This window comes from Neovison vison, chromosome 1, assembly GCF_020171115.1.
Source record: "Neovison vison isolate M4711 chromosome 1, ASM_NN_V1, whole genome shotgun sequence".
Classification (NCBI taxonomy): Eukaryota; Metazoa; Chordata; class Mammalia; order Carnivora; family Mustelidae; genus Neogale; species Neogale vison.
In genome coordinates this window covers 147,792,171-147,817,728 of record NC_058091.1, presented here as the reverse complement: position 1 = coordinate 147,817,728, position 25,558 = coordinate 147,792,171, and the positions used below count along the sequence as shown (strand labels likewise).

The window sequence follows — 25,558 nt, the reverse complement described above, 5'->3', positions numbered from 1 at the left end:
ACATTTGGAAGAATCCATTTAATTGGATTCATAAAGTTTCAACCTTTATCTCATTGTCAGAATCAGGGTCCAGAGTTCTAATATGTAAATCATGGAATAGTATTTATTCATTTCTTTACAATCAATGAGTGATTACAGGTACTGGGAGTGATCCATGTGTTCTGGACATTTCTCCCGTTATCCGTTGTAAAGGTCATGATGTCACTATTCTCAGCCCCAGTTTTCAGGTGAGGACTTTCTGAGACCTAGTGTATTTTACTCACCACTCGGTTATATTTTACCACTCAGGGTTTTATAATAACCTGTTAAAAGTTATAGGAGCCTGAAGAAAAAGTAACATTAGAGAGCCAGAATTTTGTTATTTTGATGAAAACACATTTACATGACACATAGCATCTCCCATCAGCAGCAATCGTCTTTAGGCATATGAATGCTCAGAAAGAATTTCCATAGTCCAGGCGATTCACGTTTTATTTTCATTGAGGTAAAACATACATGAGGAGAGCCATATATAGCTTACACACACAGCTCGAGGAATCTCTGCAAACTGTACATATCTAGAATACCATCCTCCCGAGGAAAGACAAAAACCTTAGCAGCAGTAAGCCAGGAGGATCTCCTGTTGCTCCGTTCCCCTCACCATCCCAGAGTCTTGACTGTCCCGACTGAACAGATTCGTTTCTTTGTCTGCGGCTGGCTTCTTTCAGGGGGAAAATAGACAACCAGCCCTACTTCCTATCTCTTATGCTTCCAACACTGCCACCAAAATATATTTTGAGATTTAGATTACTTGATTTGAAAACAATAAACTAGAGAAAGAGGAACTATAATAAGGGATACAGCCAGAATTCTGTGATGACCCCTGTGGTTCCTTTTTCTCTGGTATGCAGACCTCATATAATCTTCTCTCCTTGAGGAGAAGGAAAAATTCTTCCTCTACTTTTCAAGGTCTTCCAGCTGGTTTAAGAGTTAAATTGATGTGAGACAGATTAACAGGAGAAAAAAACCCCATAAAGTTCTATTACATATGCCTGGAGGACCAATAATGAAATGGAGAACTTAAGAAATGACCAAGACAGGTGGTTTTTATACTTTTTAGACAAAGAAACAATACATTTTTGAGGAATTGACAGGAGAAAGCAAACAAATGTTCGGGAACTTTACTGAGTAAGGAATTCTAGGTGGAATTTGGACTGAGATAGCAGATTAGTAAAAAACATAACCGGCTTGGAAATACAGCCTTATCCGCTCTTAAATTTTCCATCTCTGGTACAAAAATGTCTTTTACTTCTTAACACTTTCTTTCTTTCATATGAAAGATGTATTTCCTGCTTTCAGGGACACCACAGAGGGTCTGTTTCCCTAATAGCTTCAATTCAATATATCAGTATGTGACTGTGGTACATTTGGGGACAACCTGCCTATGGCCCCTACACTGCCCTGATTGGATTACATTACGTGACAAAGTGGAAGGGGTTTTTCAGATGTAATTAAAGTTCCTAAGTTAAAAATAATAATAATAAAAAAAAAACAAAGATTAGGCCTTACAGTTGCTGCCTCCTGGAGCCACCTGTGGGGCCCAGCCATGGTCAGCTCCACTGTGTTCTTCAGTGTCACCCTGGACAGCAAGCCCTTGGACCAACTCTCCTTCATGCTGTTTGCAGACAAAATTCCAAAGACAGCAGAAAACTTTCGTGCTCTGAGCCACGGAGAGAAAGGATTTGGTTATAAAGTTTCCTGCTTTTGCAGGATTATTTTGGGATATAAGTGCCTGGGTGGTGACTTCACCTGCCACAGTGGCACTGGCAGTAACTCCATCTGTGGGGAGAAGTTTAATGATGAGAATCTCATCCTGAAGCTTATGGGTCCTAACATCTCATCCATGACAGACTTGGACCCAACATGAACGGTTCCCAGGTTTCCATCTGCGTGGCCAAGACTGAGTGCGATGGCAAGCATGAGGTCTTGGGCAAGATGGGACGGGGCAGGAATATTGTGGACGCCAGAGAGTGCTTTGGGTCCCGGAAAGGCACAGCCAGCAAGAAGACTGTGACTTCTCACTGCAGACAAACCTAATACATTTGACTTGTGTTTTATCTTAACCACCAGACTATTCCTTCTATAGCTCAGGAGAGCAACCCTTCACCCATCTGCTCAAAACATCTTACAATCTTTATGCTCTCGCTGCAGTTCTATGGGTTCCCTATTTTCCTTACTCCCCTGCAAGTCTAGCTGGATTCCAGAGTTACGTTTATGATTGTGAAATAAAACCTAAACAAAACAGTGACAAAGAGGGTGACTGGTGATCCTGGATGGGTCTGACCTAATCAGGTGAGCACTCTGAACGAGGGTCCAAAAGAGACATATTTAGAGGGAGAGGGGCTCCCCTGCTGGATTTGAAGAAAATAAACAGCTATAATATGAACTGCTTCTGAAAAGGGTCATGTAGCAAGAATGGTGCCTTTAGCAACCAAGAGTCTGAGTTCTAAAGCAACAAGGAACAGAAGTTTGCCAACAGTTGAGTGTGCCTAGAAGAGCCTCAGATGAAATTGCCACCTTAATGACACTGAATTTAGTCTGCTGAGACACTAAGTAGAAGATACACCTAAGCATTATTCCTAGTCTGCTGAAACTATGAGATAATAAATTTGTGTTATTAGTCATTAAATGTGTAGTAGTTCGTTACATCTCCATAGAACACTAATCTACGAAACTATGTGAACATGGGGATTTCTTAACTGACAGTCATTCAAGTAGACTGTCCTTTTTAGAGAAAGAATCATCACCATGAACTGTGACACTCTTAGTATTTCTAGTATCAACAAGAAGTGGGGAAATGAACAGATTTCTTACAGTGGTTTGATCAATTTAGCCAGTTGTCAAATAGTAGTTTTTAAGGTATCATGGACACTTAAATATTTGTTCTTGGCAATTGGTCAAAGCAGCCCATAGGTCTCATTTAAAATTTTCTCTCACTTGGTTAATCATCCAACTTTTGATCTCACCTCACGTCTTGATCTCAGGGTTGTGAGTTCAAGCCCTAGATTGGGCTCCATGCTCGGTGTGGCACATACTAAAGAAAAGCAGAAGGAGAAGAGAAAATTTCTCTCATTTTCCAAAACCCTTCTTGCCATTTCACCTCCTGTGCTATTTTCCTTTCTTCTGTTCATGCATGTGTTTTACTTGCATTTCCTTATGGTTGATACAATAAGCATTGTGGACTAGAATCAGCTTCCCCACTTACTTGCTATACCTTGTTTGGTAATTGGACATTAATTCATTTACATGTTTATTCAATAATTATGAACTTTATTTGTGCAAGGAAATAAGATGGGATAAAAATAAGTAAACAAGAAATAAGATCCCAATTAAATCCTACCCCGTCCTTTTCAAATATCTGAGTCTCTCATTAGCTATCAAGTTTTCACTGGAAAACAAGGTTTTGTTTTGTTTTGTTTCCATTTGTTGTCTCAAGAAAGCAGGACATTTGTGTACTAGAAGTTTTCACAACTGAAGTTTTCCCATTATTATGCTGTCGTTAACCATGCTTGTATCCCCCTTAATTCTTGTCATTTCATAACTACATTTATAGCCTTCATTAAATTTAGTATGACACGTTACGATTAGACAGGTGCAAACTTGAAGGGGCAGATTTTCCATTAGGGACTGATGCTATAGATGATCCAAGTATGGTAAGCATAACTACGATAGTTCAAAATCCTGTATGGAGAGATGAAAATCCTGGAATAGACTTTAGAGCAAGAGAGGTTTTAGAGCAAAGCCGTGTGTATTTCAGAGGCTTATGTCACTTAGTCACCAAAAATAAGGATACCTTTAATGGACATGAATCAAACAGTCTGACCCACAGAGATCTTTGCATTGACTCATTTCAGAAAATATTCCATCTGTATTTCAGAAACAGTTAAGAGATAGTTCGTGTTTCAAGCTAGAGATGTGTGTATGGAAATGGACATGAAGGATGTAAAACCAAGTTTAAAAGAATATTGAGTTAGGGGCACCTGGGTGGCTCAATGGGTTAAACCTCTGCCTTCAGCTCAGGTCATGATCTCAGGGTCCTGGAATCAAGTCCCACGTCAGGCTCTCTGCTTGGTGGGGAGCCTGCTTCTTCTTCTCTCCCTGCCTGCCTCTCTGCCTACTTGTGATCTCTCTCTGTCAAATAAATAAATAAAATCTTAAAAAAAAAAAAAGAATATTGAGTTAAAAATGTATTGAGACGGATCCACTCAGCAGAGATTCTGAATTCAGGATTTTCATTTAAGTGGCTGGAAATGGCTCAAATATTTTGAGAGGTAGGATGACAGAAAGATGAACCCAAATGTGGCCTACACTTAGTGAAGTGGAAATATTAAGAAATCCTTAGTATATTTAGAGAAAGTTATGAAAGCTTTGAGATTATTGGAATTCTAAAGTATTTATTCTGTTGGATCCGTTCATCCGAACCAAAGGGTTCCACAACACATGCCTCTCACCATAGCTGTGACAAATAAACTCTTGAGTGTAGCCCAGCATCCTAGAAGAGCTTTGTGGGAGTTCTTCCTACACATACAAAATTACATCAGGAGTTACTACCGCTGAGCTAGAACGCCTAAATACAGTCAGAATAACTTGAACCCAGAAAGACAGGTGCCAAGTGATGTCACTTAATCACCGAAAATAAGTGCAGCATGATTCCCCTCATGGACATTAACGAAACAATCTGACTCACAGAGATCTTTGCATTGACTCATTGGTTATGGTTCTGTAGAACTGATGTATATAAGAGGTCTACTAAAGTCTTACTTGGTCTGGAAAAGGAGAAAATTCCAGGCCTTGTGAATATAAACCTGACTTACGTAATATAAATCACTCAGACATCAAGGATAATCACGGATCCTTAATCATTCCCAGACTTGAGCCAGTTCCATGACCCAGAGCCCCTTGAGTGACAAGAAACATAGATTTTCATGAAGAAACCCTAGCACACTGTCAAAAACATACACTGAGACCTTCCCCCCACCCCAGGCACCCCCAGAGGGACCTACACTCATTCACTGTGGTGACTGAGGAGTGGATAAAGGGATAGAATAAATCTTTGCAAAGATTCATGGTCATTGGCTGAAGTGACAATACTTCCTGGAGACCCAAAGTCTCCCTGGATCACCGGCAGAGGAGGAACTTAATAGGGTCGGATGGTCAATAAAATCTTGTCTCAGGTCCACAGTTTCCTCTAAGAAATTCACTGTCATTTAAGAATTGTGGGAATATATTGTTTAAGATTTCTTTTCAAGATATTTCATTTTGCCTGTTTTCAAGATATTTCATTTTCATTTTTACAAATTGGATTATAACTGATCTGAATATAAACATTTTTGAGTCTATACTGCTTAGAACTCTCTTACCTTTTTGAATCTAGAAGTTTGTATTTCATCAAATCTGAGACATTTTCAGTTATCATTACTTCAAAACTTACATAAGATTTCACAGGCCAAATCGATGCCAACTTCCCTTTCCTACTCTGTTTTCCTGGTAACAAAACTACGAATGAGAGGCGAGCCATAGCTGATGGGGCTCCCAGCCATGTCAGGGAGCGCTACACATCAGTATTCCCAGCCTCTGCTTCCTACCTCCCACTCCTGTCCGTGGGGGACAATTTCACCATGTGTTTCTCAACTTGAAATTACTTTCTGCAGAAGAAATTACTTTCTGCAGAATTTACTTTCAATTTCAATTTCTCAATTCATCTAACTTTTCTGAGAGAAGCACAGAATAGCACTTATTCAAGAACCCAAAAGCCAGGCTGTCCGTGATGGCAATGTTGTGTGTCAACTTGACGGCTGGACGGATGACCAGATAGCCGGTAAAACTGAATTTGTCCATGAGGGTATTTCTTCAAGAGATTAGCATGTGCTCGGTAGACGGAGTAGGGCTGCGCTCTCACCCATGCATTAGGGGCCCTAATGGAACAAAAAGGCAAAGGAAGGCTGCTTTCTTTCTCTCTTCGTGAGCTAGCAAGTCCATCTTCTCTGGTCCTCTGACCTGGGAGCTCCTACTTCTCGGGCCCTCAGACTTGGCTACTTAAATAAGGAGCCCTTGGTTCTCAGGCCTTGGGACTCACGGTGAGCTATCCCACCAGCTTCCTGGTGTCCAGCTGCGCGCAGCAGAATGTGGGACATCCCTGCCTCCATAACGAAGTGAGCCAACTCCTATCGCTTCAGAGAGACACAGATGTATAGATACAGATGCTTCCTATGGATCCTGTTTCTCTGGAGGACCCCGACTAACCCACGATCCGAACCAAGTTTTGTCACCAATCACACGTCTCCATGTTCATCTGGATACTTGTTATTTTTACTGCTTAATAATCTCTTCTTCATAATTAACTTTTAAATGCTATTCTCATTTTCATTTCCGAGCTCTCACATCCCTCCTTTTGGGTCAATTACCAGTGACCAGTTCAGGGAGTGCTTATTTTGCCCTGTTCTCTATGACAGAAAAAGATGTCATCAGAAAGTTATGGGACTAAGATAAATAGCATAGTCTGGCTTTAAGCACGCACAGTTAGATCAGGAAGTTAAGCTTCTATACATATTACAATATAATATAATAACTTAAATAAGTTATTTAAAACTGTGTTGACACAAAACCAAAGGGAATGTCTACAAGGGCAATCAAAGAGATATGGTACAGGCATTCTTAAAAATGAGATGGAAAATGTGTATATCAATTCAAATACTTTGCATTATAAAAGATGTAAAATCAGTAAAAGAGCATCCAGTATTTTTCCAAAACAGTTTGAGGATATATCTTATGGCCAGAATGATGAATTCTACCCAAATACATATTTGGGTTCCAATTTAAGAAAAATATAGGCCAAATTTCCTATTCAAATTACTGTAGAAACTGAATTATTGTGTAGCTCTCTGATGGGACACCAGTATGAGGCTGGAATACTGGCAATGTCAGGGCACTAACAAATGTGTCTTGAAACAAGCCACACGTTATTTTCAAAATTAATTTTTTATTCATCTTTTTTATTTTTAGAAATTTTTTTTAAGATTTTATTTATTTATTTGAGAGAGAATGAGTGAGAGAGAGCATGAGAGAGGAGAAGGTCAGAAGCAGACTCTCCAGGGAGCTTGGAGTCCGATGCGGGACTCGATCCTGGAAGTCGGGGATCATGACTTGAGCTGAAGGTAGTCGCTCAACCAACTGAGCCACCCAGGCGCCTATTCATCTTTAAAAAGCTATATTCAAAGATTTTAATGACTCAGAAAATACAGAAAGATGCAAAAGGAAATTGTACTTACTTGTTTCATTCACCCTGTTTCTCTGAAACCAAGTAATACTGCTTTAAGTTTCCTTTGCACTCATGCAGAAAAGGATCTAAGATCAAGTTAAAATACTCCATTCCATTTTTGAGTGCCATTGCTTTTGAATTCCTGTCTTTTGTTAATTACAAACACACCTTGTACATCATTCCATTTAATGTATGTTGAACTCACCCATTCTTTCAGAAGCTCAATAAAATTCCTTTGTATGGCTGGATCCTCTAGGATATTTCCACATAGCCAGCAAAAGAGCCTGCTTGCTGGAAATTTAGTTCATGATTTTTAAAAGCCTCTGCAATGCATAATAATCTTTATACTGCAATTCTCATATAAGCAATCCTCCTAGAAGTGAAACTTACAAGTCAAAGAGAAAATACATTAGCATTTTGAAGGAATTTGCCAAATTCTTCTCCTTCCCGGAGGAAGTTTCGTAGAGAAAGAGGCATCTTACAAGCAGGAGCTCTGGAATAGGCTTACCCTTCCCGAGGGGAGCAGGATGGACAGAAGAAGGTTAAATCGCAGAGGTCATTATGATCTCCTTCCTGTGTGAGCTCAGGGCTACTGGTCACCAGCTTTGTTGTATAACATCATACTTTAATTTTTGAAGCTACGCTTCATTTTTTTTTAACTCACAGCCATAAAATGTCTTATTTGAAACTTGCTATCTGAGGGATCAAGGAAATAGGGATCAAGTCTTAATGAAAGTTCCAGCATTTAGCCAGATGTGCATCTCTGTGAATCAGCACAAACGGGCTAACAGTTGCATAACCGAGGGTTAAAATTTCTAGAATGAATAATATTAGGAACTTACTATTAAAGGAAGAGTTTAAATATAAAGACATAATACAGTCTGTCCAATAAAAGAAAAGAAAACAAAGCATCAGCAGGAGAACACTGTGAGCAGCTCTTATCTCAGGGGGTTTGTGGTAGAGAACCTTGGATTTCTGCAGGTAGCGGGCATGCTGGTGGTGCCTATGGAGAACGCGTACCATGTAGACACTGGCCCAGCCCATCAGACTCAGAAAGAGGATGTCGCGCAGGGCCATGAGAATGAGAAAAACCCACTTCATTGTCTGGTTTGCTGGTAGGAAATAACAGAAGCTGCCCCTTTGACCAACCTGTGATCTGTTTAGGCTGTTGATGTTTTTGATGTAATAGAGTAAGTTCATGCTGACCAAGGAATTGAGTACCCACAAGAAAAGGAAAAAGGGAAGGATACAGCATGTGGATGCTGGCTTGAAGCTGGCACATGCAGAGGCTCTGGGGCTGATGGTGATGGCCTGGACCACAGTCAGGAAGCTGGTGGTGCTGATGGAGAGACCCCGGGCCACCCGCTCCAGGTACACAAAAAATGTACAGCCTACATCATCCGGGAAGTTTCTCAAACCAAAAGTGTCTATTGTTTTTAGCGTTACCTTGGAAAAAAGAATTATGATATTTGTAAAAGCCAAGTGGATGAGAATTAGATGTGTAGATTTCTTTTTAGTGTCCCAAAAGAATAGGTACATGTAATTCACAGCAACGAAGACATTCCCCACAATGCCAGGTCCAATTACAAAGAGGAATATTGTTCCTTTAATAATCACTGGAGACATTTCTTACTTCACGGGCAGAAACTCTTGGATCTATCAAACACCTCTTGAAGAAAGCAACAGTGATGATGATACGTGTCTGCAAAGAATAATGCACATCAGAGGGCTTCCCCGGTGTGTCAGGGACACTGAGCCATGAGTCGGGATATGTGCAATGGAGAAGGTGTTGTCCAAAGATCTCTATTTCTGTCCTTCTGGGCACTCACTGTGGGTGATTCTATGAGCCTGAAATACAGTTTTGGGGATGAGCAAACAACAATCTAAATTTGCAACTAAGAATTTTTTCTGTGCTCCATCCCAGCAAGACAACCCGCTTGTTCAAATCCTTATGTATTTCACAAACGTTTAATCTCAGCATGTGCAGAAATGAGCCAAAACGTCCCCCAACCTGATGTCACTCCGTGTTTTCTACTTCCTCATGTGATGTTACCATCAGGCAACTCCACAAAAGTCTGGGTTTTCTTAACCTCCCCACGCCCTATACCCCACAACAGAGACTTAATAACCCCTCTTGCTTCCACGTCGTTCACAGCGCTGAGCCTGTCTCGTCTGTCACCGCGCCCCTTCTTTTGTTCAGCATGCAACACGTACCTCAGTTTGATTAGTATCACAATTTCCTCGCTTGTCTCCTGATTCCCGTTGTTTTTCTGTGGGTTTTCTTTGAGTTGGGGGACGCAGAGGAAAGGCAGGTTGGGGAAAGGCAGAGGGAGCGAGAGAGAATCATAAGTAGGCTCCACACTCCTCATGGAATCCGATGCGGGGCTGAATCTCAGGACCCTGAGCTCATGATCTGAGCCAAAATCGAAAGTCGTGCACTCACCCACCGAGCCCCCTGAGCACCCCTACCAATCCCAATCTTTATATCTCTGATACATACATCTTAATAGTTCCAGAGCTGTCTTTCAAAACCCCAAACGTTCTCTGTATGTTCATTGTTAAAATTTCCAGTGAGTTTTCCTAGTTTTCAAGATCAACTGAAGCTGCATAGATCCCAACTTTTAAATGCTCCCCAGCCAGAGACTTCCAGAAACCGGCCTGTGGGCTGCCCAAACTCAGATCTATGACTTGCAGCAGCCTGGGCAGCCTGGGGGACCTTGGATTGCTGCCAGCGAGGGTGTTTATAAGAGGTCTGAGTCCCACTGAGGAATCAGAGGGTACACTAGGCAAAGCCTGGATTAGGTCAGGATGTTTGACATCTCCCAAAGGGTTAGCAAAGCTAATCATGAGGACCTGGGTGCTGCCTGGAGACAAGGGCAGTTTATGAATGAGGGATCCCCAAATTTGGGGACATACAGTGAAGGGAGTTAGTGCATCCTTGGGAAGAAAAGAGTGTCCACTGAAACACAGTTTCACTATGCCATTTCCTAGCTGCTGAAGAACCTGTGAAGAAATGATTCAGGCGAGTAGGTCCGTGTGACCGATATCAATTCTCTGAACCTGACTGACACTACAAGTGATTTGATCCTTACCAGTCCAAGCCGACTGTCATGCTTCCTGGCCTGAGTAAGAATTCCTCTTTCACTACTAAGCTTTGAACCTCACTTCACAGGTAGACATTTCTAGAGAACCACTGAGTATTTCCCGGGAGCCAAAGAAACCAGGATTTCTAACCTCCAATTTGCATAGGTTCCATAAACTTGCAAATCTTCCCAGAACCTTCTCACCGCACCGTGTCCTCCCCCATTTAAGGCCTGGCCTTAGCTGCGTCCTTGCCCGCAGGTGTCTGTCAGCATGAACCCCGAGAGCTCAGGCTCCTGTTCCGGTTTGGTACCGGGTGGCCTCAGGGCTTGAGGAACGTAGATTATGGCCATCAGCCTCCTGTTCCTTCCCCAACAAATAGAAAGACTAATGCCTTTCTTTCTGACTGAATAATAGGAAGAGTGTCAGAGTGGGGAGGGATGACACCCTCCCAGATTACTTTTTGCAAATGGTCAAGTAAACTATTTTAAAAGACAGGCTTTACACTCAGGCAGTTGGGTGACGCCCATTCTGGATCGAACACCTACCAGCTAGTCCAACTCTGTGCATCCCTCTCAGCCTGTTTTCTCCTCAAAGAAATGAGAAGCCTATTCCTGCTAGGGAAGACGATGGTAAAGGGAAAGTGGGCAGCCTCTGGGTACTCACAAGCTGGCGATGCAAAAGTAGGGATTTGCCAACAGCCCCTGTCACTTCAATCCTCATGGCTACTAACAGGGCCCCATCCAGCTGGCGTGTGGTGGGCGCAGTTGGCTTACGTGGATGGTGTTAATACTAGGATCCGGAGGCTTAAGGACAGATGCAGGAGAAACCTTCCAATTACACACGTGAACTTGGGGGATTTGGAACACGCTGGGGAAGACAAAGCTGGCTCGTTTGCAAAACACAGGAATGCACCAAATGAGGGCTACAGATTTTATCACTGTGAGTGATGCTGACACAGGCATAATGCAGGGGCCACGGACGCTGAAGAGGCAGAGCTGCTCCTGGGAACCGGAAACACTCTGACCCTTCTCGATTTCCGGATAAAGAATGTGGGTCCTTTCTCTGAGAGGCCACCCCACAGCTCTCCCATGGGACCATATCCTGCACTCAGGACACAGTGCTCGCCCATGTCTGGAGGCACATTTGGGGCACTGGTCCCCATCATCTCTCTGCCCCGGGGACATACCTTTGCAAGCTCAGGAGGCCACAGGCTCAGGCTCACAGAACCTCTCTCAATCTGCCTTCCTTAGTCAAAGAGAGAAGCAAGTTCCTACACCTGAGGGAAAGTTCCTCTGGCACAGGGAGTGAGACTAGGATAGGTCAGGTGTGCTCACCTGCTCCCTTCCATGCAGCTCAGCCCTTTGTCGCTCCTTCTGGCAGGTGAACCCCACACCTCAAGCCATATTTGTACCCTCTGGATGTGATGAGCTCTTGGCTAACAGGCACTGAAAGCAAGACTTCACTTTGCAAAGCTGTCAGCCTGTCAGGGAGGAGAAAACCCTCGGCAGGATCTCGGTCCCTGAAGTACAGCTTTCCCTGTCCCTCCACAATTACAGCAAGTGTTTGGCTCAGAAGTGTTGTCAGTCTTGATTAGGTTTAATTATATTCCTAGGAAGGATGTGCGGTGGGGAAATGAGCGATTAGCGAGGATTCCGGATCCAGCCTTTCCCGTTTTTCTGATCCTCCTCACCTTCCCTAAGTCCCAAGGCTGTGAATCTGAATGGGGACCTGCTCCCAGACACATGGAAGTCACTTTCCTTTCTTTCTCGAGGTTTTCTTTATGTGTGGGGATATGGCAAAGGGGATGGCTAGAGATTCTGTTTTCTGAGCACATGACAAGCGTGGATCCGGAGAAGACAAGAACCACCACGATCCTCCTGTGCACGTGGGGTTTTGGTGGGGAAATGGCTTTCCTCCTACCCTCTGAGTTCCAAGCTGGGAACTCTGTGATTCAAGACAGACGGACAAGGGAAAATCAGGCAAGCATTTATTATCCCTTATTCCTCATGTACACATAGAATTTTCCCAGAGAAAACTGAGCCACTCTCTGAGGTGGCTTGGACCTTGGGCTAAACGCCATTATACTGGAGCAAGGGTACTGGGGGTGTTGGTCTTTTAGGAGAAGGTAGATGATTTTTAAGAAAGATAAATGGACCTTAGGTGCATAATTGGGAGGTATGATAGTTTGTGACCAAGTTTGCTTGGGTATGGTCCATTTCCTCTCTCCTCTCCTGTGACGAGAGCCAGTCTTCCCTGGTTGATGAAACTCCCAGGGAGATAATTTATGACAATTGAGTTCCTTTAGAAGAATCTGTCTTTAAGTCAATGGGGAGGGAGGTTTGAGGACACCTCTCCTTGCTTTCCTATTTTCCAAGTGCCCACAGCTCAACAGACTTAACATACCAAAGCGGCATATTTTGGGGTAGCGTATTCTGCTGACTTCAGGGCTTAGAGATCTTTCCTGCAAGCAGTTGGCTTTTCTGTCTGTTTTTGTGTTTTTAAAAGATTTTATCTTTGATTTGAGAGAAAGGGAGCACAAGCCTGGGTAGGGGCAGAGAGAGAGGCAGAAGGAGAAGCAGGCTCCCGCTGAGCAGGGAGCCCAGGAAGGGATCATGACCCCAGCAGAAGGCAGAAGCCTAGCTTTTTCTCCCCCTGTTCTTGCAATCCCTTTAGTAGTTTGGCTAATGCACATCACATTAAGGTTGAATATTTTTAGATAATAAGTGTTTTCCTTCCCTTTTACTTTTATAGTTAAGTCTCGTAGGTTGGCAGGAGATTTTGTTTCTAATTCTTTTTCTCCAATGCTCATAAGTAGTAAATAAATGGTTGAATGGAGCAGGAACCCAGAGACTCTGACACAAGAGCATATGCTCCTCACTCCCAGCCAAGGCTCCCTTCCCCTGTTTGATATCTGTTCTTCTGGTCAGTCTCTCTTTCAGTGTGTTCCCCCTCAGCACCACTCCCGTGTCCCCTAGGCTCTGCCCATACCTTTCTGCATCTAGATGTGTGTCCCTCCACCTCTCCTTCCACTGGGAGTCATGCCATTGGTTGCAGGTCTGAGGTTTCACATGGATTACACTGGTTCCCGGTGAAGTGGAGGGAAAGTATTTCCTCTACCCTTCAAATTCTTCCAGGTCATGACCTCAGGGTCCTGGGATGGAGTACCTTGCTCAGTGGGGAGTCTGCTTCTCCCTCTCCCTCTGCCTCTTCCCCTTCGGATAAGCTTACTAGTCTATACACACACTCTGGAATATTAATCCAAATTGCACCGCAACTTAAGAATGATTTGAGGAAGATATGTGCACTCCTATGTTTATTGTAGCCATATTTACAAAAGCCAGGGTGTGGAAGCAACCTAAGTGAAGGATGGATAAAGAAGGTGAATGGTGTGTGTGAATATTCCTGATCCATAAAAAAGAATGAAATCTTGGCATTTGTGACAACACGGATGGTCTTCTAGAGGGTATTATGCTAGGTGATATGTATCAGAAGAGAAAGACAAATACCATGTGAGTTCACGTATAAGTAGTACCTAAAAGACAAAACAATGAACAAACACACAAAAACCAGAAACAGGTCCAGAAATACAAGAAACTACTGGATGCCATAGGGGAGCTGGATGGGAAGTTAGGCAAAACGGGTCAAGGGAAGTGGGAGATACAGGCTTCCAGGTATAAAATGAGTAAGTCATGGAAATAAAAGGCAAAGCATAGGAAATACACTTGATGGTGTTACAGCGGTGTTTTACAGAGACGGATGGTAGCTACACTCCTGGTGAGCCCAGGATATGATATGGAGTTGTCAAATTACTATGTTTACACCTGAAACTAATGTAACAGTGCCAACTACACTTCATTTTTAAAATTTCATTTTATTTACATTCAGTTAATGAAGGTATAGTATATTATTCCTTTCAGAGGTAGAGTTCAGTGATTCACCCATTGATGTATACTTCAATTTTTAAAAAGTAGAATTTGGAGAGAATTGACATTTTAAACATAATGAGTTTTTCTTTCCATGAACATGGGATTCTTATACATTTATTTAGCTTTAATGTATACCAATGTTTCATAGTTTTCAATGGAGAAAGCATAAGTGACTTCTTTATTTTTTCTTGGATTTGATTTTTAAGTTTTTAGTAAAATTTTCCATTATTTATTGTGAATATGTAGAAGGCAATTAGTTTTAAATTGACTTTCCATCTACTGAACTAGCTAGTTTTCTTTTTCACTCTTTCAAGTTTTCTGCACACACAATGCTATTAATGATGACTAAAAAATTATTTTATTTCATTCCATTTTCTTTTCTTTCTTTCCTTTTTTACTTTCTCATAATGGCTAGAATCTCCAGAAAAATGCTGAGTAGAAATGATGATGATAAACATCTGTCTCATTTCTAACCTCAGAGAAAAGCATTTAAAAATTTCTGCATTGGGAGCGCGGGGAGGTGGACGAAGTTTCTGGGATGCAGTGGACGGCGGGCGCTGTTGTGGGAGGAGGGCTGGCGGTGGCGGCCGTGCCCGCGGTGCTGGGCGCCCTGGGCTTCCCCGGGGCCGGAGTCGCTGCTTCCTCGCTAGCGGCCAAGATGATGTCCGCCGCCGCCGTCACCAACGGGGGTGGTGTGGCCTCCGGCAGCTTGGTGGCGACGCTGCAGTCGGGGGGGCAGCTGGACTCTCCACGTCATCCAACATCCTGTTGGGTCAGCTTTTGGAGCCTGGCTTGCAGGTTCAAAAAAGGGACCTCCTTCCTCTCCCCCAGCAGAAGAAGAGAAAGAGGCTGAAGAAAAAGAGCCAAAAGAAAATGAATCCCAAGTTGAACTTCCCAAACCCCCCATCGGGTCAGAGAAGCAGGAGAAATAAAGATCATATGCAGACACACACACACACACACACACACACACACACATTTCTGCATTGAATATGATGTTAACAGTGATTTTCCTGTAGTTAATCTCTATCATATGAAGAAACTTATCTTCTATTATAATTTTCCTGGGAAGTTTTATTTATATATTTTTAAAAGTCTTTATTTATTTATTTATTTGATACAGAGAGAGGGATCACAAGGCAGAGAGGCAGGCGGTGGGGGGGGGGAGCAGGCTCCCCACTGAGCAGAGAGCCGGATGCAGGGCTCCATCCCAGGACCCTGAGATCCTGACCTGAGCCCCTGAGATCATGACCTGAGCCAAAAGCCGAGGCTTAACCTACTGAGCCACCCAGGTGCCCCTTTATTTATATTTTTAATGACTAGGTGTTGGTTTTTGTCAAATGTGTTTAGGGCTCTATTAAAATGAATGTATGTACTTTCTCCTTTCGTTGTCTCTATGAGATTCATTATATTCCTTGATTTATTGAATAGTAAGCCCTTCTGGCATCTCTGGAATAAATGTTATCCCTTTTATATATTGTTGTGCTCCATTTGCTAATATTTTCTTTATAATTGTTGCATCTACATTCATGAGCAATGTTAGCCTGTGATTTTCGTATCTTGCAATGTTCTTTTTCCGATTTTGGCATCAAAGTTATGCTAGTCTCTTAAAGTGAGTTTGGAGGTGTTCCAGGGATTCTGCTCATGGCCAGATTTAGCTCCAGAACTCCCTTGTTCAACTCTCCTTAGTCTGGAAGCTGGTCTAGGATGCTTTCACCCAACTTGTACTATCTGTCCTTCACTTAGGATCACACAGCTGGCTCTTCACCCTTCCTGGCTCCCTCCCTATTTTCTTGAAAGCATTTGCCCTCACCACATCTCTGCACATTTCATTGCATCTTGCTGTTTGCTTCTTGGAAGACCCAGATTGGCCTACTAGTTCTACAGTACACTTCTAATTCATCTGGACAGAATTTGTGCTGGGCAAAAAAAAATAATGCTATGTGATGTACCTTTAGCTACAAATGGAATCAATATAAAGAACAGTTTTCCCAATTCCTCAGTGAGCACTGCAGCCATGAGTCAGGTGGGCATCCCTGCTGATCGTCAGAAAGGAGCTGAGACCAGGGTAACAAAATGTCAGAGATAATTTAATATTTAACATGATGGGGACGCCTGGGTGGCTCAGTCAGTTAAGCGTCTGCCTTCAGCTGAGGTCACGAACCCAGGGTCCTGGGATCGAGTCCTACATCAGGTTCCCTGCTCAGCGGGGAGCCTGCTTCTCCCTCTGCCCCTGCCCCTGCTCTCACTGCCTGTGCCCTCTCTCTCTCTCTCTGACAAATAGATGCAATCTTTTTAAAAAATATTCAGTATGGTGTAATTATTTGTCAAGAAGGAGCCTATGCAGAAGGAGAAAATGAAATGGTGTAATTATTTGTCAAGAAGGAGCCTACGCAGAAGGAGAAAATGAAATGTGCCCAGTAAAAGAGGAAAAAAAACAGGTCATGAGCACGAGAGCAGTCTGAGATGCTCTGATCTTGGGGCTGGAGTTTCTCTGAAACCTGGAGCTCTGAAGGGAGAGCACACTCTGGGGACATTTGTATAGACAAGAGCCATGGACCCATGAGGCTCTGAAAGACGGCATCGTGCAGATATCGCCAAATGGATAACCATAAGGTCCACAGGGTTCCCCTCCACCCCTCCCAGGTCTCAGGAGCAAAGTATATCCATGTCCCACCAATAAAAAGAGGTTCCCCCCACCTCCAGGTCCAAGAAGTGAAAGCAAGATTATTCCCTGGGTGATCTTACTCCAAATCATGTTCCGCTATCATACACGGAGCTAGGAAGAACTTTTGAGAGACACAAATAAGTAAAGATGACATAATTTAGGTCCAGGGAAAAGAACACTTTCAGTTCTGAAGTTTGTAAATATACATTGTTCTCTCACTTGTAAGTCTCTGATCTCATTCTTTGCTCTTTCTTCTTTTCTCCTGTTTCAGTTGATATGGCCAGGGTGAGAACTACAGTGTAAACATTCGGCCCAGACATCTCTCATATATTCCGCACTAGGACATCCACCTGCCGATCAAAGAGGTCCTTCTACCCTATACATGTACCCCTCATGTGTACATTTCACGTGACAACATTCTTCCCAAACAACAGCTGGGCAAAAGGCAACATCACTCCGTCAGTTTCTAAGCTATCATGCTGAACGTCATTTTAGAGGCTCCTCCCTCACTGCTCAGACCCAGTAAATGGTCTCACTGCAGAGGGCTGTGTTGGTGCTCCCTCTCGGTCCTCTCTACCAGCCTGTTCACTCCTCGCCTTCAGAGACCGTGAACGCTGGGCTGACAGAGTGGTAGTTTCTCCAAAGATCTGTACTGGGCTAAAGGAGGGTAGTTTCAGGAGGCAGGCTATGCTGCTTACCCCTCTCCTTCCAAGGGCAATAGGAAAGCCCAGACCCCTTGCCTCGAGGGGGTGCTGACTCTGGTAACATTTGTGCTCCTGACTTTCTACGCAGGTGGGGTCAAGTGGGAGCAGCAAACCATCAGTGGAAGAGCTCCGGCTGCACAGGATCCAACCACAGACACAAATCTTACTGACGCACCCTCTTCCCTGTTGTCAAATTTAGTGGCTTTCTTCATCAGAAGTGCCCCGCCCTGAAGGCCAATTCCTCAATAGCTCAGGTTGTGATTTATAAAACCACTTTATAAATGGTATCACTCTTTCTGTTTATCTTCTTTCTATATTATAGTCAAGATGAGCTTTTGACACACAAATTTCTTCCTTTTGCTTCACTGCCTACAAACCCTAAATGGCTTCCCATGTCAACCCTCTGTCTAAGCATGTTTGTCCTTCCCAATTTGGCCTCTTCTCCTTCTTACCAAATTTGTTTCTGAATGACCTTCACTCCCCGGCCCAGAGATGTGCACGAACTCCAGATGCTAAGATGGTCTTGTCCTCTGCCACGTCCCTTCCCACAGCAGGCTGCCTGCTGACTTTCCCTGAACTCCCTGGGCCCTGTTGCCACATCTACTTACCTGTTTCCTTCCTTCCCTCCATGGTGGAGCCCTGGAGAGGAGGTGCTCCTCTGCACCCAGGATCTCCGTTTCCCAGCACAGTGCGGCTAGGAAATGCCCACCGAACTGTTTATGGAAACGTTATGGAATGACACCTATGGTTATGGTCATAAAAGTGCCTGTTACCGAGGGAAGAGTTTGTGAGCCAATTTGGAGAGAAATTTGAGTTGATTTGTGATCACTTACAAATGTCAAACTGAATGAGTTGGAGAAGCCAACCCACCTAGAATGATTTGAGTGTTTCTTCAGATGTGTCAAAGCTACACACTTATATATGATCTGCAGGATATTGGAAAGAGAGAGTTTATATATATTTTAATAACTTTTCAAAGCCTCTTGCTTCCATCATTTAAGGGAGAACAGAATGCAGGCTGCACGAATCAACGCACATTCCAGAGGCTTGTGCCGGATCCTTGAAGGGGGAAAATAGCAGTATTTAATACCTACTTTCCTATAATCCAATATTCATAGGCAGCAAAGATTAATAGTTTGATCTATGGGCTCTGGAATTAATTTTCCTGTGTTTGATGTCGACTTCCATTAATTGCTAGCTTTCAGACCTTAGGAAAGTGATTTACTTACTTGTTACTTTATCATCAATAAAACAATGGTAGTAAAATTAAATTATTTAAAATTTGTGAAGCATTATATAAACGTTTGATGTTTGAAAGAGTAAAATCTCAGGGTGCCTGGGTGGCTCAGTGGGTTAAACCTCTGCCTTCAACTCAGGTCATGATCTCAGGGTTCTGGGATCGAGCCCCACTCTGCTCAGCAGGAAGCCTGATTCCCTCTCACTCTCTGCCTGCCTCTCTGCCTACTTGTGATCTCTCTCTCTGTCAAATAATAAATAAACTCTTTTTAAAAAATACATTAAAAAAGAAAGAAAGAGTAAAATCTCTCCCAGACTGAAAGAGTGAAAATCAGCTCATGCTGAAAAAGAAAAAAAAAAAATCCACGTTTATCAGGCTGAGAGAATATACCCAGATAAAACAGGCTGTAGAGGGAACAGGTAGCACCCTTTCCTCCAAGGTCATGGAGCAGCTAAAAACACTGTAAATGCCCCCCCTTGAAATGACTACTACTTTCATACTATGGTGCCCCAAACCAGTTTCTGTTGCTGGGAATACCCAATTGCTAAACCAATATAGACTCATGCTTGCACTCAGTTCTTACTTAATTTAATGCCGGCTTCCCCTAATTACTAATCCCATCTCAGAAACATTAACCAAAAAAAAAAAAAGAAACAAGATGGGATCAGGAGGGAGACAAACCATAAGAGACTCTTAATCTCACAAAACAAACTGAGGGTTGCTGGGGGGAGGGGGTGAGGAGAGGGTGGTTGGGTGATGGACATTGGGGAGGGTATGGGCTATGGTGAGCGCTGTGAAGTGTGTAAGCCTGATGATTCACAGAGCTGTACCCCTGGGGCTAACAATACATTATATGTTAATTTTTTTAAAAAGAAATTAAAAAAAAAAAAAAACATTAACCAGTCCTGCTTCCCTGAGCCCCTACTCAGAATCCTTTAGCAGAAACCCGAATACTAGAAAAGATGCTTCATATCTTTCACTTATAGGAGAGACCATTATATGGTTCCTCTGGAATGTTCTCCCTCTACTTCTTGACTGACAAATTAGACTTCTTTAGCCCATAACTTTGTTTCTAGAGATCTGATGGTTCCTGGATAAAGCTGCTCCAGCATTAATGTGTTGTATTAGGAGGATGTACGGATACCCTTGGATTTGTGTTCAACGTCCCCTTGATCTGTATTTTTCCCATATTTGTGTTTCTCGTTTCTTCTTCTTTGTCTTTTTTTATTAGATTTTTGGTTTTGCTGATTCCCCCCCCTTTATTTTACTTTTCTTCTCCTCCATACAGCCATGTGGTATTACATGTTTTCAGTTCTTTGTGGGCTCATTATGGATAATTTTATTGTGCATGGTTGACTTTACAGAGCCTAAAGTCAAGCTGCTTCATAACCTTCTCCAAGAACTATAGCACTTTAACAAACTTTACATGTAATTGCTTCTGCCTCTTAAACTATTCTGAGCCAGTATTTTAATTCCTACCTTTTTAATCAACAAAGGAGATATCATTTGTCATCATCACTACCTCTTATACTGGCAATGTTTGCTTATGTTTATCTATTTACCAGTTTTTTTTCTCCTACAGTATAACTCTCCTAGATATATATATATATATATATATATATATATATATATAAATTTTTGGTAATTCTCAAAGAGTGAACTTGAACATTCCTTAGTAAAGTTTGTCAGTGGTGACATTGCTCTGTTTTACTTCATCTCCTTTGATATTTATTTTATCCTCATTCTTGAAAGATAAATTTACTTTGTATAACCCTCTGAACTGACAGCATTGTTTTGCCTCAGCAGTTTCAAAATACATCTTGTCACTTCAGACTTTTATATTTTACTTCTAAGAAATCATTATCAGTCTGCGCATCCTTTCCTCAGAAATCTTTTTTCTGGTTGCTTTAAAATCTCTTACTCTTTTGTATTATGAATTGCACTACAAAGCATCTGATGAGATCACCTTTTAAAAAAAATATTTTATTTATTTGACAGAGAGAAATCACAACTAGGCAGAGAGGCAGGCAGAGAGAGAGGAGAAGCAGGCTCCCCACAGAGCAGATGCCCGGTTCGATGTTAGGATCCTAGGAAACTGGGATCATGACCTGAGCCAAAGGCAGAGGCTTTATCCCACTGAGCCACCCAGGCGCCCCTGATGAGATCACCTTCTATTTAATCTAAGACTGTGTTGTGCTTTCTGTGTCTGTGGGGATCCTATATTCCCTCACTTCTGGAAAATTGTTCTCTCCCATCCCCTTCCTTATTACAATGGTGTTTAGCTAAAGTGCCAAGCCACCTCAGAGAGTGGCTCAGTTTTCTCTGGGAAAATTCTATGTGTACATGAGGAATAAGGGATAATAAATGCTTGCCTGATTTTCCCTTGTCCGTCTGTCTTGAATCACAGAGTTCCCAGCTTGGAACTCAAAGGGTAGGAGGAAAGCCATTTCCCCACCAAAACCCCACGTGCACAGGAGGATCGTGGTGGTTCTTGTCTTCTCCGGATCCACGCTTGTCATGTGCTCAGAAAACAGAATCTCTAGCCATCCCCTTTGCCATATCCCCACACATAAAGAAAACCTCGAGAAAGAAAGGAAAGTGACTTCCATGTGTCTGGGAGCAGGTCCCATTCAGATTCACAGCCTTGGGACTTAGGGAAGGTGAGGAGGATCAGAAAAACGGGAAAGGCTGGATCCGGAATCCTCGCTAATCGCTCATTTCCCCACCGCACATCCTTCCTAGGAATATAATTAAACCTAATCAAGACTGACAACACTTCTGAGCCAAACACTTGCTGTAATTGTGGAGGGACAGGGAAAGCTGTACTTCAGGGACCGAGATCCTGCCGAGGGTTTTCTCCTCCCTGACAGGCTGACAGCTTTGCAAAGTGAAGTCTTGCTTTCAGTGCCTGTTAGCCAAGAGCTCATCACATCCAGAGGGTACAAATATGGCTTGAGGTGTGGGGTTCACCTGCCAGAAGGAGCGACAAAGGGCTGAGCTGCATGGAAGGGAGCAGGTGAGCACACCTGACCTATCCTAGTCTCACTCCCTGTGCCAGAGGAACTTTCCCTCAGGTGTAGGAACTTGCTTCTCTCTTTGACTAAGGAAGGCAGATTGAGAGAGGTTCTGTGAGCCTGAGCCTGTGGCCTCCTGAGCTTGCAAAGGTATGTCCCCGGGGCAGAGAGATGATGGGGACCAGTGCCCCAAATGTGCCTCCAGACATGGGCGAGCACTGTGTCCTGAGTGCAGGATGTGGTCCCATGGGAGAGCTGTGGGGTGGCCTCTCAGAGAAAGGACCCACATTCTTTATCCGGAAATCGAGAAGGGTCAGAGTGTTTCCGGTTCCCAGGAGCAGCTCTGCCTCTTCAGCGTCCGTGGCCCCTGCATTATGCCTGTGTCAGCATCACTCACAGTGATAAAATCTGTAGCCCTCATTTGGTGCATTCCTGTGTTTTGCAAACGAGCCAGCTTTGTCTTCCCCAGCGTGTTCCAAATCCCCCAAGTTCACGTGTGTAATTGGAAGGTTTCTCCTGCATCTGTCCTTAAGCCTCCGGATCCTAGTATTAACACCATCCACGTAAGCCAACTGCGCCCACCACACGCCAGCTGGATGGGGCCCTGTTAGTAGCCATGAGGATTGAAGTGACAGGGGCTGTTGGCAAATCCCTACTTTTGCATCGCCAGCTTGTGAGTACCCAGAGGCTGCCCACTTTCCCTTTACCATCGTCTTCCCTAGCAGGAATAGGCTTCTCATTTCTTTGAGGAGAAAACAGGCTGAGAGGGATGCACAGAGTTGGACTAGCTGGTAGGTGTTCGATCCAGAATGGGCGTCACCCAACTGCCTGAGTGTAAAGCCTGTCTTTTAAAATAGTTTACTTGACCATTTGCAAAAAGTAATCTGGGAGGGTGTCATCCCTCCCCACTCTGACACTCTTCCTATTATTCAGTCAGAAAGAAAGAGCTGTGGTATATTAGGTGATACAGAAAGTGGTCCCAATTCGGATTCAAGCTTTGAAATCTGGGGAAGATGGAAAGAAAGCTCAAAAAAGGGGAAACATTTTATACAGAGGAGTATTGAATATAGGCCATTAAATTTTTACAACTTTGGTAGGGTATGGGGCAGAGTGGAAAGGCTTCTCAAGTGTATAGAATCCATGTAAATCCTGGAAGTTAAATCAAACATCCTGGTTTCTTTCATTTAATGAAACTTGTCAGCAGTTTCATATAAATTCTAGGTGAAAAGTGAGATTGTTTAGGTTAATGATGAAAGAGTAACAAGTTTCTCTCCAGGCCTAACCAGTTGTCAATGGGCTTGGACTAGTAACAGTGGAGTCAGTTCTGTTGTTAACCAGGTTGGGAAAACAGAGATGGGTAAAGCTGACTGCTAAATTACTTGAAAACATTGTTTCTCCGGGCTTATTCAGGAGTGGTGAAAGCCCATTACAACCCTTGGTTTTAGTGATTTCTCTTTTCTTACAGAAGATGCCTTTCCCCGTTTTGCTTCCCTTCACCATTATTAGGGATCCCTAATTCAGAAACTGCCCTCATTTCCTGACCGCTCCCAGTTCCTTGTTAATTGTCTTTGCCTAAACCCCTAGCCCCCAGGGAAGTAGTAACACCTCCTGAACCTATCCAGGCTTCCCACAGAGCCTCCGATTCCTCAGTGAGACTCAGACCTCCTATAATGACCCTTGCAGGCAGCCATCCAAAGTCCCTCCAGACCCTTGGCCAGGGCACGCCACGTCAGATCTGAGTTTGTGCAGCCCACACATTGTTTCTGGAGGTCTCAAGCTTTAAAAGATGGGGGTCCTATCTCAAAAGGCTATGCTGTTTGATTTGATGTTGAGAACTAGGAAAACCCACTGAAAACTTGTAAGCAAAGAAATTACAGAATCACTTTGGAATTTAAAAGACAAGTTTGGAAATACTAAAGTGTATGCATCAGAGATTGGAATTGGAATAATCAGGAGGCAAACCAGGAAACTGTCATACTAATTAAACTGCGGTATGTGTTGCATGCTGAACAAAAGAAGGGGCACGGTGACAGACGAGACAGGCTCAGTTTGGAGCTCTGAACGACGTGGAAGCAAGAGGAATTATTAAGTCTCTGTTGTGGGGTGTGCGGAGGTGGGGGTGTTATGAAGACCCAGACTCTTGTGGAGTTGGCTGATGGTAATATCACATGAGAAAGTAGAAAACACGGGGTGACATCAGTTTGGAGGACTTTTAGTTCAATTCCGCACATGCTGAGATTGAACCTATCTGGGATACATAAACTATCAAGCACATAGGTTGTCTTTGCTGGCATGGAGGGAGCCAGAAACCAAAATCTAGATTGCAAATTTAGGTTTTTGTATTCTTGTTCCCAATATTGCATTTGTAACTACATAGAATAACCTACAAAGAGTGCTCCCAGGGAAAGGAATAGAGTTCTTGGCACAAAATTCTGCTCCATTACATGTACCTTGACTGTCCTATATACAGTAGAAAAGCCCTTTGATATGAATTATTCTTTGCAGATATATATCATCATTGCTGTTGCTTTCTTCAAAGGGTGCTTGCCAGATTCAGACATTTCTGCCCATGTGATAAGAAATGGTTGTGAACGATATCAAAGGACCAGGATTTCTCTTTCTCAGTGGACTGGGCATTGTGGGGAACGTCTTTGTTGCTGTGAATTACATGTGCATTTTCTTTTGGGACACTAAAAAGAAATCTACACATCTAATTCTCATCCACTTGGCTTTTACAAATATCATAATCCTTTTTTCCAAGGTAATGCTAAAAACAATAGACATTTTTGGCTGGAGAAACTTACTGGATGGCACAGCCTGTAAAACCCTTGTGTACGTGGCGCGGGTGGCCCGGGGTCTTTCAATCTGCACCAGCAGCTTCCTGACTGTGGTCCAGGCCTCCACCCTCAGCCGCAGAGCCTCCAAGTGTGCCAGCTTCAAGCCAGCATCTACCTGGTGTATCCTTCCCTTTTTCCTCCTCTTCTGGGTACTCAATTCCTTGGTCAGCGTGAACTTACTCTATTACATCAAAAACGTCAGAAGGCTAAACAGATCACAAATTGGTGAAAATGGTGGCTACTGTTATTTCCTACCAGCAAGCCAGATGATGAAGTGGATTTTTCTCATTCTCATGGTCCTGAGAGATTTCCTGTTTCTGAGTCTGATGGGCTGGGCCAGTGTCCACATGGTACACGTTCTCTATAGGCACCACCAGCATGCCCGCTACCTGCAGAAATCCAAGGTTCTCTACCACAAACCCCCTGAGATGAGAGCTGCTCACAGTGTTCTCCTGCTGATGCTTTGTTTTCTTTTCTTTTCTTTGATAGATTGTATTATTTTATTATGCTTGAATTCCTCCTTAGAGAATAATTCTTCCCTGTTACATATTCAAGAATTTCTAACTCTTGGCTATGCAATCGTCAGCCCGTTCTTGCTGATTCACAGAGATAGACACGGAGTTGAATGTTTGGCACACTTAGTGAAACTAGAAAAATGTCTGTTTTGTCATTGCTCCTTTCAGTAAGGAGGTTTGAAATAGCTATTTTGCTGTGCTGTGTTTAAAAATAAAATGGGCACAGGTAACGTGAACATGTAACAAATATGTGAAAGATGGAATGAAACTTGTTCT

At 43.1% G+C, this 25,558-nt stretch overlaps 2 protein-coding genes and 2 pseudogenes across 2 annotated transcripts; 3 read left to right on the top strand and 1 right to left on the bottom strand.

The window, feature by feature from the left end:
• Positions 1-1,585: 1,585 nt before the first annotated feature.
• On the top strand, positions 1,586-2,076 carry LOC122909480 (annotated as a pseudogene).
• Positions 2,077-8,023: 5,947 nt separating this feature from the next.
• LOC122909426 (putative vomeronasal receptor-like protein 4) lies at positions 8,024-8,923 on the bottom strand. Its single transcript, XM_044253610.1, has one exon. The coding sequence runs from the start codon at positions 8,921-8,923 to the stop codon at positions 8,024-8,026; it is 900 nt and encodes a 299-aa protein (XP_044109545.1).
• A 5,922-nt stretch (positions 8,924-14,845) lies between these two features.
• On the top strand, positions 14,846-15,239 carry LOC122913849 (annotated as a pseudogene).
• Positions 15,240-24,511: 9,272 nt separating this feature from the next.
• LOC122909359 (putative vomeronasal receptor-like protein 4) lies at positions 24,512-25,453 on the top strand. The gene has a single exon (XM_044253480.1). It carries the CDS (start codon positions 24,512-24,514, stop codon positions 25,451-25,453), a length of 942 nt encoding a protein of 313 aa, XP_044109415.1.
• The last annotated feature ends 105 nt before the right edge of the window (positions 25,454-25,558 follow it).